General features: G+C 47.1%; 2 protein-coding genes and 1 long non-coding RNA gene across 5 annotated transcripts in view; 1 reads left to right on the top strand and 2 right to left on the bottom strand.

Annotated features, from left to right (window-relative positions):
* Usp42 (ubiquitin specific peptidase 42) overlaps window positions 1–12,901 on the bottom strand; it is a 51,320-nt gene that overhangs the window by 18,166 nt on the left and 20,253 nt on the right. The window contains exons 4-9 of one of the 3 annotated variants that reach the window (XM_063271139.1): window positions 12,364–12,510; window positions 10,546–10,670; window positions 9,685–9,813; window positions 8,072–8,232; window positions 4,415–7,752; window positions 132–378 (exon numbers count right to left, since the gene is read on the bottom strand). In XM_063271139.1, coding sequence (XP_063127209.1) covers window positions 132–369 — 238 coding nt within the window. In that variant the 5' untranslated portion in view covers window positions 370–378; window positions 4,415–7,752; window positions 8,072–8,232; ... (1 more) ...; window positions 10,546–10,670; window positions 12,364–12,510. Of the gene's footprint in view, window positions 1–131; window positions 379–4,414; window positions 7,753–8,071; window positions 8,233–9,684; window positions 9,814–10,545; window positions 10,671–12,363; window positions 12,511–12,901 lie in introns of those variants that run through there. The other 2 variants (XM_017598289.3, NM_001105909.1) reach the window with 2 other exon arrangements.
* LOC120095931 (collagen alpha-1(I) chain-like) lies at window positions 385–5,182 on the bottom strand. Its single transcript, XM_063271910.1, has 3 exons — window positions 5,102–5,182; window positions 4,731–4,882; window positions 385–4,664 (listed from the first exon to the last, which is right to left on the bottom strand). Exons 1-3 carry the CDS (start codon window positions 5,180–5,182, stop codon window positions 3,596–3,598), a joined length of 1,302 nt encoding a protein of 433 aa, XP_063127980.1. The 3' UTR covers window positions 385–3,595.
* On the top strand, window positions 9,208–12,273 carry LOC134481266 (uncharacterized). Its single transcript, XR_010056711.1, has 2 exons — window positions 9,208–11,403; window positions 12,163–12,273. It is a non-coding gene; the product is annotated as an uncharacterized LOC134481266 (long non-coding RNA).

The following is a 12,901-nucleotide window of genomic DNA, read 5'->3' as shown; positions in this document are numbered from 1 at the left end:
TGGTCTGCAGTGGGTGGGTGGATAAGATGACTGACTGCTCAGTAGAGCAAATGAAGTAAGTGTCAGTCTTGAAAACCAACACCCTTCTGAATCACCTGGACAGGCGTTCCTAGCAGGAACTGCAGTCATACCTTGATCCTTTGGTGGTGATGGTTTTGATTTCTCAGGTACAGACGAGTTATTGTAAACTACAGCACCAGGCACCGGCCCCAATGAAAGTGTATGATTTGAGACATCACTTATGGAAGACACGGCACCCCAGCTGGCAGAGCCTGTGTCCATGTCTTCAGGTGAGACCGCCTCAGAACTGCCAGGCTGGTTCTGACAGGTTGATGGGTCTGAAGGTTCAGTTTTGTCAACTATGGTCATTTTTCAACCCTGCAAAAGACAAAAAGTATATTTGTTTCAAAGGGTGAGAAAAAGAGCAGTCTACCTGCCAGTCACTATACCCTCAAAACTTGTGTCTAACCAAGTAAAACTACCTTTAAAGAGGTCACCCAAACATAAACCAGTTAGTGGTAGTAGGGAAGACTCGGTTGGCAGAAGTCTTGTCTAGCCTTAGTGGTGCATGCCTATAATCCCAGCAATGGAGGTGGAGGCAGGAAGATCAAGAATGAGTAAAGACCGTCTCAGGAAGACCTTGTCTTGGAAGCAGCAGTAGCAACAACACCAAAAAGGAAGCCTTTTCCTGCGCCATATTGCCCAAACCATCACAGTTTATTCTTAGGCACCTCAATTGGCAATTAAGAACACTTAACGAAAACACTTCTCTCTACTGCTTAAAGTGAGGAACAGTTGACACTTTAGGATATTTGACTACATTTTCAATTCAGATGCCATTTTTCGGGGAGGGGGAAATCAATTCAATTGCATTAAGAGAATAGTTTTAATTTTTAACTCAAAGTCTAAAAATACCATTGTATGAAATTTGTGGAGTTTTGAAAAGTTTTAGCTATAGAAGTCTTACTAGTGAACAAACGCATTTTTCTGAAAAAGTCCAGTTTATAGTACTTTAACTTTTAAAATTAAACCTGTAATTTTACTAACATCAAACTTTGAACACAAATGTGTATTAAATCTCTGAATCTCATTTTTTTTTCTTTTTTCTTTTTTTTGGAGCTGGGGACCGAACCCAGGGCCTTGCGCTTGCTAGGCAAGCGCTCTACCACTGAGCTAAATCCCCAACCCCTCTGAATCTCATTTTTAAATCTACTAATTGAGTTTTTCAATGTGTTGGGTATCCTATTAATAACTAAATATGCATTTACTTGCTAAATTTTCATGATAAACCTTTGAAAAATCAGCCAAAATCTGCAAGGTCAGTGACTGAGCCACCACCCAGCAGGGCGGTTGTCTAGCCATTATGCAACCTAAGTCAGCGAAGTGCTTTAGGGTGGCCCTCAAAATGTCCAGGCAGCCACATCTACACGTCACACCTTGAAGAAACCTTTTAGGGGTGCTCCCCGGCCTTCCTATGTTCTTCCCAGCATCTTTCAGTCTCTGGAACACTCTGCACATCATGTTCCCACCACAGACAGGGTCCATTTTTAGTCCCTGCTCTGTCTGAGCTGCTGCAAGCTCTTCTTTACATGTTCTTCTCCATCTCTCTACCTCTGGCCAGTTAACACTTTCAGTTGTCAGGTTTAGAACTCATTCCTCTGGAATGCGTTCTCCTACAATTCCTTTCATTCCAAGACTGGATTAGAAACCCATCTTAAAGGGTTTCCTTGACAACGCCTTTCACCTCAAGATTGGGTCAGAAGTCAATCTTAAAAACTACTTGTGATGATTTCTATGGTAGCATGCAGTAAGGACTTACTCCACCCTACCTGGCATGGGGAAGCTTTCCAAACATGCACTCAACAAATGAATGAAATCACACAAACAGAAAGTAACTAGTGTTTGCTTTTAGCACCAGTTTGTGCTGAATGACATATATCATGTACCTCATTTAATTCTTTAAAACAGCTAAACTTTGGCCTTTAAAAAAAAAATCACCATTTTAAAGAACAAAAGGTAATAAAATACTCATGAACTTGCCACTTCGGTGAACAGATATCACCATGTGCTTGGTGCTTACATAAATTGTTTCTTAAAAGTTTCAACCTCCTTGTTTAAAAATTTTAATTCAAGTAAAGTACAACCTAAACAATGTAGGGACAGTTACATAAAATCAGAAAGTAAATTATCCAACTTGAATACTTAATTGAAGATAAATATAAATCACCTTCATTTACAAGAAAATTTGGGCCTATCATCCAATAAAGTTTATACATTTCTCATGCTACAGGCAAAAGAAATTGGTGTGTGTGTGTGTGTGTGTGTGTGTGTGTTGATGAAAGGAAAGGAACAGGAGGAAGAGTTAAAGAAAGCCAAAATTTGGTAATAAGGAAAGGTTAGTCTATCCTTATTTAAAGTAACATTAATAGTGGAACCCCTTGGTTTTCCTGGGACAAGCAACCTTTCCATACAACGATTAACAAACAGCCCAACAAAACACTATTTATTCTAACAAAAGCAGAGTAATAGGCTTAGGAGATACATATTAAGGAAAACACAAATCAAGTCATCAATAAGTATGCTATTGTTTTGATTCTGGCAAGAATAACAAAATCCATTCATCTTCTTCACTTAGAAATTCAGCCAATGAAATCTCACCCTAAAACCACCGGGGATCAAATTAAACTCCACCTATAATAGAGACAACCTTTTTAAAACCCAACTATACTGTGTAAGTCAGGATTCATGTGGCTCCTATTTTTATTCTAAGAAAAGCTTCTGAAAGTTAGTGTTCAAAATGGACTTTGAAAGTTTACTTTAATTAAAGTTGAGTCCCCTCCCCAACACCTTTTCATGATATACAAAGTTACAACAGTCCATTTGAGACCTGAACAGGGACTACAGTTGAATAAATGTGCAAGACTAAGGACTTTTACTTGCTTCTATCTCTTTTACAATGAGTGAATACCAGGCTACATTTACTCTTCTCATTTATTCTTTCTCATTTTAAAGAGTATCACTATTTAAACATTGTGTCACTCCACATACACTCAAGAAATAAGGTCAACACTGTCATGTGCGAGTTCTTTATAAACAATATTATACAAGTTCTTGTAACATTTCCGTTTTAAGAAACTTTAAAAAGATACCACTTGATTTTTAATTGTATTTAGGTAAACAAAATGATTAGCTGTAAAACTTTGCAAACCAAATATTGTAGTCTTGAGCCAATGATTACAGAAAAGAAAGTGAAACTGTCCCTGAGTAAAAACAAGTAAGTGTAACTCATTCTTCACAGACCTAAGCATCTGAATGAGTGACATGGTAAAAGCAGACCGTTTAAAATGCACGCTTTGAAGAAAAGTATCCTCCCATAGACAGCTAGCTGTGAGAACCTGAATCCAGTTGTTACTTTGTAAAAGGGGCGTTAACTAGTTTCCTAACACTTCTTGTTACTTGAGTGTATTTACTGGAAAGAAACACAAACAAGCAAGTCCTAAGGCCTTCAAATATAAAAGAGCTATTCAACAAAAGTAATCTCAACTGTATTCATTCTAGGGAGGTTAAAGTCCTAGATTGTAAAACTTTGGTCCGGTCAAATTTTCATTTCAAACATCTGAATCCGATCCCTCCCACCCGCCTTTTCCTCCAGGTAAGTTGGTTCTCCGTGCCCCAAAGATAAAGAACCTGAGGGAGGAAAGCACACTCGCTTTTTTTCGGAGGGGAAAGAGCTACCGGGCTCCTCCCCCAACCCCAACACCCCGGGCTGTCCGCCTCTCCTTTCGGGTGTCCGCTCCAGTGTGGGCAACTCGGGTGTTCTGCTGAGGAGCCGAGTGGACCGCGCCCGGGTGGGAAAGTTTGTAGGGGTGGGGTGGGGGCGGGGAGGCCAGCCCCGAGCTCCGAGGGGCGCCCTGGAGCCGGAGGTGGCAGCCACGCGAGGGACGGCGGGCGGGCCCCGGACGCCGGCTACACTGTCCCGGCATGCACACGCCCACCCCGGCTGCTCCAAACGCGCCGGGCGGCCCAGGGGCTGCGGACTGCAGCCTGGCCGGAGCAGCGGACCAAGGGGGCGGGCTGGGGCCGGTGGGGTGGGAGCGCGGTGGCCATGGCAACCAGGGGGGTCCGGCCCTTCCCGTGCAACCCCAGCGCTGCCTTCGCTGCGAGTCCGCCCGCCGTGGTCACCGCCTCCTGCTCTGCAGGCCTGGCCCGGCCGGGCGGTAGCAGCGCCGGTCCCGCAGCCGTGGGGTCCCCGGGCCGCCTGGCGGCTGTAGAGGGGGCGGCGGGCGAGGGGCCGCGCTAGTCCCGGCGGGCCGCGGCCGGCTGAAGGTGGCGGAGCGGCAGAGGCCGCGAAGCAGGGACACGCGGCCCGGCCCCACGCCGGCCTGCAGCGGGCGGGAAGGAGGCGGGAGCTTACCTGACCCGGCTCGGCACTCGCTCCATCCCCCTCGGCCGCCGCCGCTGCCGCCGCCGCACACAGCCCAGCCGCCCGGCGGGGGACAATGACGTGCCTCCATCCGGGCACCGCCGCCGCCGCCTCCGGGTCAGCGCCGCACCCGCAGCTCGTCGGCCGGGCCGCCAGGGGGCGCGCCAGGGCCGCGCCCGCACGCGCCGCCGCCACGGCCTCCGCCGCCCAGGGGCCGTCGCGCAAGAGGCGCGGTGCGTAGCTAACGGGCCCGGCAAGCGCGGGAGGGGCCGTCGCCCAAGGGCGGCGGGGCGCGGGCTGGCCTCACGCGTCAGCTAAGCGCCGGGCGCCGCCGGAGAAAACATACTGATTGGTCCGACGCCCTGATTGGCGGGACGCACTGATTGGCTGGGTGTCCGGCAGCAGGGCGGGGAGGGGCAGCTTCCGTCCGGAGTTCCCGGAGCGGCCCCAGCTGGGACCCTAAAGCAAGAGTACACCTGAGCTTCTCGTCCCGGGAGACTGATGCCTCTCCTGCACTTGGCCCTACGGAGTAAGACGGCGGGACTACTGGGCTCCGAGATCTCTGGTTTTTACACCCACGGGCCCTCACCGCGACCGTGGTTCCACTGTCTCTATCTTACGTAGCCCCGCTAGGCAAAGGGACAGACCCTGCACCCCCATCGACATTTCACTTCAAGCCTTAGCTTTGCAGTTTGAGGCAACTGGGTGCAGTCCTGTTTTGTCACTTCCTGGTTCCCGAGGCTGGACAAAGTAGTTCATCCTTGTATTCTCTCCCCAACAGCGCCTGCCTATGGCACCCATTTAGGACACACCCCTGAAGTGCATTCACTGCTGATCAGAGTCTTTCACCCCTTATTGTCTGTGACCTAGAACTCAGGGAGCTGAGGCAGAAGGATTGCCATAAGTTCAAGCCAGCCTGAACTACAGAGATCCTGTCTGAAAAATTAATATATAATTTTATACATAGATTAGATACGGATATATATACATACATACACCTAAGTGTGATGGTGCATGTCTGTAACCCAGGTCAGCCAAGACTATAGAGTGAGACCCTGTCTCAAAGGAAACGACAGCTTTGTGGGACTAGAACTCAGTACTTTGCCTTTTCCAGGTGACTAAATTCAAATGGAATTAAATTGTTATTCAACTAAGCTTTATGGTATTTCCAAACACTTTCCTTTGGAGTCATAGAAGTTCTCCCCTGCCCCGTTAGGATTTATTAGAAGGGGTTTTGGTGTTTGTTCTTAAAGGTAAGATCTTATTCCATAAACTGGGTTTAAACTCAACAACCTCTGCCTCAATCTGCAAGTGTTGGGTTAATGGATTTAAATGAGGAAAGAGAGAAAATTTGGCCCCAGTGGGTGGGACATTCTCAAATGGCTCTCACTTCTAATTTCATTTTACACAAAGTTTGATGTTAATTCAGATCATCTTAAAACGTTTTGTGTGTATATATTAAGTGTTTATGTATGATGTCTGAATGTGTGTACTCATGTATGTCAAGAACAGAGGTCAACATCAAGTGTATTGTTGTTGTTGTTCAACTGCTACCATATTTGTATAGTATGTGTGTGGACACACATGCTCATTGGGAAGCCAACTATTAACAGCTCCCATAATGTGTGTGTGTGTGTGTGTGTGTGTGTGTGTGTGTTGTGTGTGAAGTTCGCAGGTGGACTCACCTGTGTTTGTGTGTATAAAGAACAGAGGTTAACATCTGGCATCTTCATACATCACACTGAACCAAGATCTTGGTTAGATGGTGTCCATCAAACTCCTGAGAGCCACATGTCCTGTGCTGTGTCCCCTCCCCTCTCCCTGGCAGTGTAAGGACACTGCAGCATCTACAGAAAGACCACTGCAACTGTGCCTGAAACACTGTTCTGGCTGTGAGAATGTCAAGTTGTCTGTTGGGGCCTTGGGGAGCAGCTCTCCTAAAGTGCAGAGTGCACTCTAGAAGATAGTGAAGACATCTCGGAGCTAAGAGAACTGCCTCCTTGCTATTCTGCTGGGTCCACCACTCCATGCAACATGAGTAAGCTACGACCGGATCATTTCTTCTCTAAGGGCAGGCTCTTATGAGAAAGGGTATCATATAGTCCTGGCTGGCATAAAACTGGCGATCCTCCTGCACCCATCTCAATAGAACTGAGATAAGTGGGGTGCACAATCATGTGCAGCATCCATGGTGTGTGTGTGCATGAGGGTATATGTGTGAGTATGTCTGTGCGTGAGTGTGTGTATGTATGTGAGTGTGTGGGGGTGGGTGTGTACCCGAATGCATGCCTGCGCATGTGCATGTGCTAGAGGAGAACTTCAGGCATCATTAGATGCTATTGTCTGTTTTGTGTTTCTAAGATAGTGACTTTCCCTGGCCTGGAACATGCCAAGAAGGCTAGTCTGGTTGGCCAGAAAGGCTCAGGGACCTGCCTTGTCTCATCACCCCAGACCTAAGCCAGCAAGTCCATGCCTCCACGCCTGGCAGTTGCACATGAGCTATGGCCATCTACCTCAGTTCTTCCTGCTTGGGAGAACTTACTGAAGGATCAGTGGACAGACCAGTGGAATGGCTAAGCAGTTTGAAAGGGTGCTTGCTGAAAGCCTTAGGCCTTGAGTTAGATTTCTGGGACCAGCATTGTGGAAGGAGATCTCCTCAAGTTGTCCCTGTGATCTCCACCACGAGCATGCCACAGCATAGGTTCAATCCCCCCCCCACAACACTAAATAAATGTAAAAAAACAAAACAAAACATTTCAATAAAGGAGCCATCTCTTTCATCCACTGTTACATTTGTTGGGGCAGGGTCTCACTTTGTGGCCCAGGCTAGCTTAAGACTCAAAGCAACCCTCCTACCACAGCCTCCCGAGTGCTGGGAATGCAAATAGGAAGCACTAGATGTGACCTACATCTTGTATCTTATGACATCATCTCAGCCAACTTTGCAGACTTGGGAAGACTCCCCCTCCTACAGAAGCTGACACTTGGTTGGCAGACAGCTCCTGTACCGGGAGGACGTCTTCCATCCACAAGCAAACTGCTGAGTTCTATTCCAAAAGACATCCTCACACCACTCACTGTCAAACACATATGTTGCCACCACTAAGTCATGAAAAACAAGTGACCGGCAACTACATCATCACTAAAATTATTACAATTTGCCATTGCTAACTTGCCTAGCTGCTTAGGTTACTTTTAATCAAACATGCCAGTAAAGATTATTCCTAAGACTCTCCCAAAACTCCACTGTTGTTGTTGTTGTTGTTGTTGTTGTTGTCGTCGTCGTTGTCGTCGTCGTCGTCGTTGTTGACAACTAGTCCAGACTAGTCCTGGAATACATTTTGTTTCCTTGGCTAAATTCAAACCTGGGCATCCTGAGTTTTGGGATAACAAACCCACACCACACACTGCTTTTTGTTTTCATCCTGTCACTTGTTCCAACCTGGGAGCCACCTGGCCCTACTGTTGTGGATCAAGACCCCCTTGGGTAGAGCTGCTGTTAAACATCTTCCTTCCAGATCTCCTTCAGATTGCTACCTGGAGCTATAATGTCTTTATCACCCCACCTCTGACACCTGAATCCTTAATATACTGCAGGTGTCTGGAAAGGGGACAATGGCTACACCCTACACCAAGTGTCTAACTTACCTCAAGAACTGGAGGTGGTAATATAGGAGGGTTGAGAATTCTCCTCAACTGGAGAGAGCCAATTGGTTGGAGGCCCAGAATAGACTTAACCCTGAGTGAGGGTCAGAGGTCTTAGGCCCTGATGGTGTTGGTCCTAAGGCCTGCCTTCACCAATGAGTGTCCTAGAAGCAGAAAGGGGCTTGTTATTCAAAAGGATGACTCAGCAGGTAAAGGGCATTGCCTCTAAGCTTGATGACCTGAATTCTATCCCTACAACAGTGGAAGAAGACAAGTGCTGTATGCTGTCTTCTAACCTCCACGCACACAATAAATGTAATAAGACCTTTTTAAAGAAAGACACTAGGACTCTTAGCTTAGGGGGTAGAGTGATTCCCTAGAACACGGAGAACCATGGTTCCCTCCCCAGAAACAAATCAAGGGCAAACAGTAGCTTGGACCTGCAGTGCTAGCTAGCACTCCTGAAGGTAGGAGGCACTACTTCAGGAGTTCAATGTCATTGTGGGCAGCACAGTGAGTCCACGGTCATCCTACACGGTCACTCGAGAACATGAAACATTAAAGGCTCTGCCCCAGAACTGTTCATTCACCTTTAAGTATTTTAAGTCTCTCAGAGGGGAGGGGGAGGGAGAGAGTTGCCAGTGGATAACCTCTGGTGTTGTCCCTAACCTTTCATCCTAAAACAAAGAGTTATTCTTATGTGTGTGTATATATACTGCACGTGTTCCTGGTACCTGCAGAGGCCAGAACCAGATCCCCTAGAACCAGTTACAGGTAGTTGTAAACAACCTTGTGGATGAGGGGAACTGAGCCAAGGTCCTCTGGGAGAGCAGTGAGTGTCCTTTACCACTGATCCATCTCTCCAGCCCTGCCTTTCTCCCTCTTTAAGGCAGTCTCTTGTTATCTAATGAGCTTGTGTCTGCTAAGCTTACTGCCCCACCAGCTTCCAAATTGTTTCTGGTGTCTACCCACCCTCTCACAGTGATGAACCTAAGGGCTGCCACCCCACCTCAACTTTGGCAAGCTTAAAATGAGATAGAAAACTCCAGTCCTCATGCTTGTTGAGCACAAATTTTTACCCATAAATTCATCTTCCCAGCTCTTCCCAGTCCCCATTTTTTCTTTCTTTCTTTTTTTTTTTTTTTTTTTTTTTTTTTTTGAAGCTGAGGACCGAACCCAGGGCCTCGCGCTTGCCTACAAGCGCTCTACCACTGAGCTAAATCCCCAACCCCCCCCCTTCCCATTTTTGATAGCCCAGGCTAATCTGGAACATCCTGTTTCCCAAGCTGACCTCCAACTAGTAAATCTCTTGGCTGAAGCTGCTGAGTCTTTGAGTTACAGACCTATCATGTTGCTCTGGGACCGCATCATTCTGGTCTATGCCATTTCAGCCATCCTGGGACCTCACCTTGACCCTGCTCCTGGTGTGATGCATATCTGGGTAGGATCTGTGACTGATGGGCATATCCTAACAAGTCTTCCTCCAGTGCCCTCCTGAAGCTGTGAAGAGTGAACCTAGATTCTGCTCTGACATCCACACCCTTAGAACTCAGCAGGCGTCTAAGAAAAGAGAGAAGGAAGCCTGCTACAGCAGACACACCAAGTGTCCAACTTACCTCAAGAATTAAAGGAAGTAATATGGGAGATGAATTCTCCTCAACTAGGAAGATTTCCCCTCGAGTCAGAGAGAGGTCTTGGGACCTGGTGACCTTGGTCTCTATAGGCTGACCTCACTAATAAGCCTCCTAGGAACAAAGATACAAGATTGTTATTAAGAGTTGGCAAGATGGCTCAGGAATAAAGGTGTTAGGACCCAAGTGGGGTCTCTCGCAGTGAAAGGCAGACAATGAGCACTCTCTGACATGGCAAACTATATAAAGCGCACAGGGTAATAAACTCTTTTAACAAAAGAAATTACTTTAGACTGTCAAATTCGCTGAGTGGAATGCTAGCATAGCATACAGGAAACCATGGATTCCTTCCCTTGTACAGTGTAAAGGGCCCGTGGGAGGTTATGTGTGAATCCCAACATTCCCAAATGTGCAGGCAAAAGTCAGTGATAGTAGCACACTCCTTATATCCCAACACTTGGCAGGCAGAGCCAGGCAGGTCTCTGTGAGTTCCAGGACAGCTAGGGATACACAGAGAGACCCTGTCCTGAAACAACAAAAACGCTACAGGGAACTGAGTTGGGAGTTCAGTGTCATAGTAAGAGATGTGGGGAGTCTATGGCCATCCTACATGGCTACATGAGAAGGTCAAGTGGCATTAAAAGCTCCTCCTTTGAATCCTTGTCATTTTTAATGTGTGAGTGAGGATGAAGTGCATCAAGCCCTTCCTCTGGTGTGGTCCTGGCCGTACACATGCTTTAAAGCAGTGTTTCTTCTTCTCTACATCCTTTAGTTCTCTGTAGTTATCTAGAAAGGGGGCTAAGGAGAAGGACTTTGGACAAAAGAGAAGCCAAGAGTCTAACTTACCTCAAAAAGTATGGAAAATAACTTGGAGACTTGAAGAGGGGAACTCCAACTGGTGGGGATCTGGCAGAGGACTTGACCCCAAGGGTCACAGGTCCTGAAACCTGCTGATATAGGGCCCTACTGGCCTACGACAAAAGAGAAAGGATTGTCATTAAGGATAGTTCTTAGGGACAAGGCAGATGATTTAAGTGATAAAGGAACTGGCTACCAGTCTGGCCATCTGAGTTCCCTGTAGGATCTGCATAGTGGAAAGAGAACAGAATCCTGGAAGTTGTCCTCAATCTTCCCATATATACATGGAGTGTTAACACATAGTAAAGACTAAATGGAGTTCAACATTCTAACAGAAGGAGTGAGCAGAGTTGGCAGAGTGCTGTCCCAGCCTTCAGGAAACCATGGGTCCTCTCTCTTGCACCAAGAGTACAAAATAGGTAAGGCTTGTAGTTCTAGCACTTCTCAATGTGGGAGCAGCTGGGTCAGGGCTTCCAAGTCACCAACGATGGCCAGCAGCATGGTGAGTGAGACTATGAGATGGTATTGAAGGCTCTTGTTGATCTCTCGGAAACTCTGCCCATTCTTCTTTTGAGCCTTTTTGTGTGTTTAATGGGGGTGGTGACCTGTGTGCTGTGCCGTAGTAGACTGTGGAGAGGACAGGGCATCTTCCAGTGTTGGCCCCCTCTCTCTACTCTTTAGATACAGGGTTTCTCCTCCACTGTATGCACCAGGATCGTCGTCCAGTGAGTTTACAGTCTGCCTGCTTTCTTATGAGAAGAGAGCATGAGTAATGATGACCCCACTGGCCTGCCTGCCAGGCCTTGGCATTTGTCCTGGAGACTCAAGTCACATCTTCGAATGAAGGTAACCACTTGGTGCATTAATCCAACAGCCCTGATGTCCCCATATCTGACAGCCCAGCTAGCCTGAAACAGGTTTTCCTTGTTTTGTTTTGTTTTTTTTTTTTTCTCTTTTTTTTTCTTTTTTTCGGAGCTGGGGACCGAACCCAGGGCCTTGTGCTTGCTAGGCAAGCGCTCTACCCCAACCCCACATCTTCCTTGTTAACCTCCAGCAGAATACTTGAGCCTCAGGAGTGTTGGGATGACTGCCCAAACCCTCACAGGCTGCTTTGAATCTCCCCTCCCCCCAGATCTTGTTTATACCACTTGATCAACAGAATCCCTAATACCAGGCCTGGCAGGTGGAAGGCTCCTCTCTGAGTGGGTCAGTGAGTATAATCACCTTCCTTCCAGGTCTCCTCTAGGTCACCTGCTGAGACTGTAGGGTTTTGTTTTTTATCATCCAAGCTCTTACATCTCCTTCCACTAATTCACTGCAGGTGTCTAAGAAAGGTATTGAGACCCATGATGGTTTGTATGTGCTCGGCCCAGGGAGTGGCACTATTAGATGGTGTGGCCCCGCTGAAGTGGGTGTGTCACTGTGGGTATGGGTTTAAGACCCTCATCCTAATTGCCTGGAAGCTAGTGTTCTACTAGCAGCCTCCAGATCAAGATGTAGACCTCTCAGCTCCTCCTGCACCATGCTACCTGGATGCTGCCTTGTTCCTGCCTCAGTGATAATGGACTGAACCTTTGTTTCTTTTCTTTTCTTTTCTTTTTTTAGGAGCTGGGGACTGAACCTAGGGCCTTGCAAGCACTCTACCACTGAGCTAAATACCCAACCCTGAACCTTTGAACCTGTAAGCCAGCCCCAACTAAATGTTGTCCTTTACAAGACTCGCCTTGGTCGTGGTTTCTACTCACCGCAGTAAAACCCTAAGACAAGAGCACAGAGGACAGACGATAAGACAAATGTCCAACTCACCTCAGGAATAAGGAATGTAACTTGGGAGACTCGGAGAATTCTGCACCTGAAGGGGCTCTCCAATAGGAGGGGGACTTGACCCAAAGGGTCAGAGGTCCTGGGGCTTGATGACCTCGATTCCCTCTGTATAGGTACACCAATGAGTCTCTTAAGATAAAAGAAATGAGTTTCTTGTTAAGCACAAGCAGCTGGCAAGATACCTGGCAGAAAACAGCTGATAAAGACATTTGAGGGCCTGACCACCAGAGTCCAGTCTGTGTGTCCAAACAGTGCCAGAAGCAGCACTGACTACCTTACGTCACTCTCCAACCTCCTTCATGTTATGAGGGCTTTTCATAAATAAATGGAATTATAATTTGCAGCTGGTTGAGATCTAGCCAAGGGTGGAAGAAGGCATGGGTTCTCTCCTAGCACCCAATAAACGCTGCGTGGTGGCTCAGTACTGTAATATTAGTACTCGTGACGGTAGACACAGCCGGAACCAGGAGTTTAAAATATCCCTTGGTGACATACTGAGTCCTTGGCCATTCAACATAGT

Source organism: Rattus norvegicus, chromosome 12, assembly GCF_036323735.1.
Source record: "Rattus norvegicus strain BN/NHsdMcwi chromosome 12, GRCr8, whole genome shotgun sequence".
NCBI lineage: Eukaryota > Metazoa > Chordata > Mammalia > Rodentia > Muridae > Rattus > Rattus norvegicus.
Note: the sequence above shows the minus strand (reverse complement) of the source record. Positions and strands in the feature narration are given on the sequence as shown.

What these genes read in the sequence shown, in the direction of transcription:
- LOC120095931 (XM_063271910.1), bottom strand. Translation starts at nt 5,182, where the DNA reads ATGAACTACTTTGTCCAGCCTCGGGAACCAGGAAGTGACAAAACAGGA. An exon ending in CCTCAAACTGCAAAGCTAAG is followed by an intron (nt 4,883 to 5,101) that starts GCTTGAAGTGAA and finishes CTCTTGCTTTAG; the next exon opens with GGTCCCAGCTGGGGCCGCTC. An exon ending in GCCCGGCGCTTAGCTGACGC is followed by an intron (nt 4,665 to 4,730) that starts GTGAGGCCAGCC and finishes CGGGCCCGTTAG; the next exon opens with CTACGCACCGCGCCTCTTGC.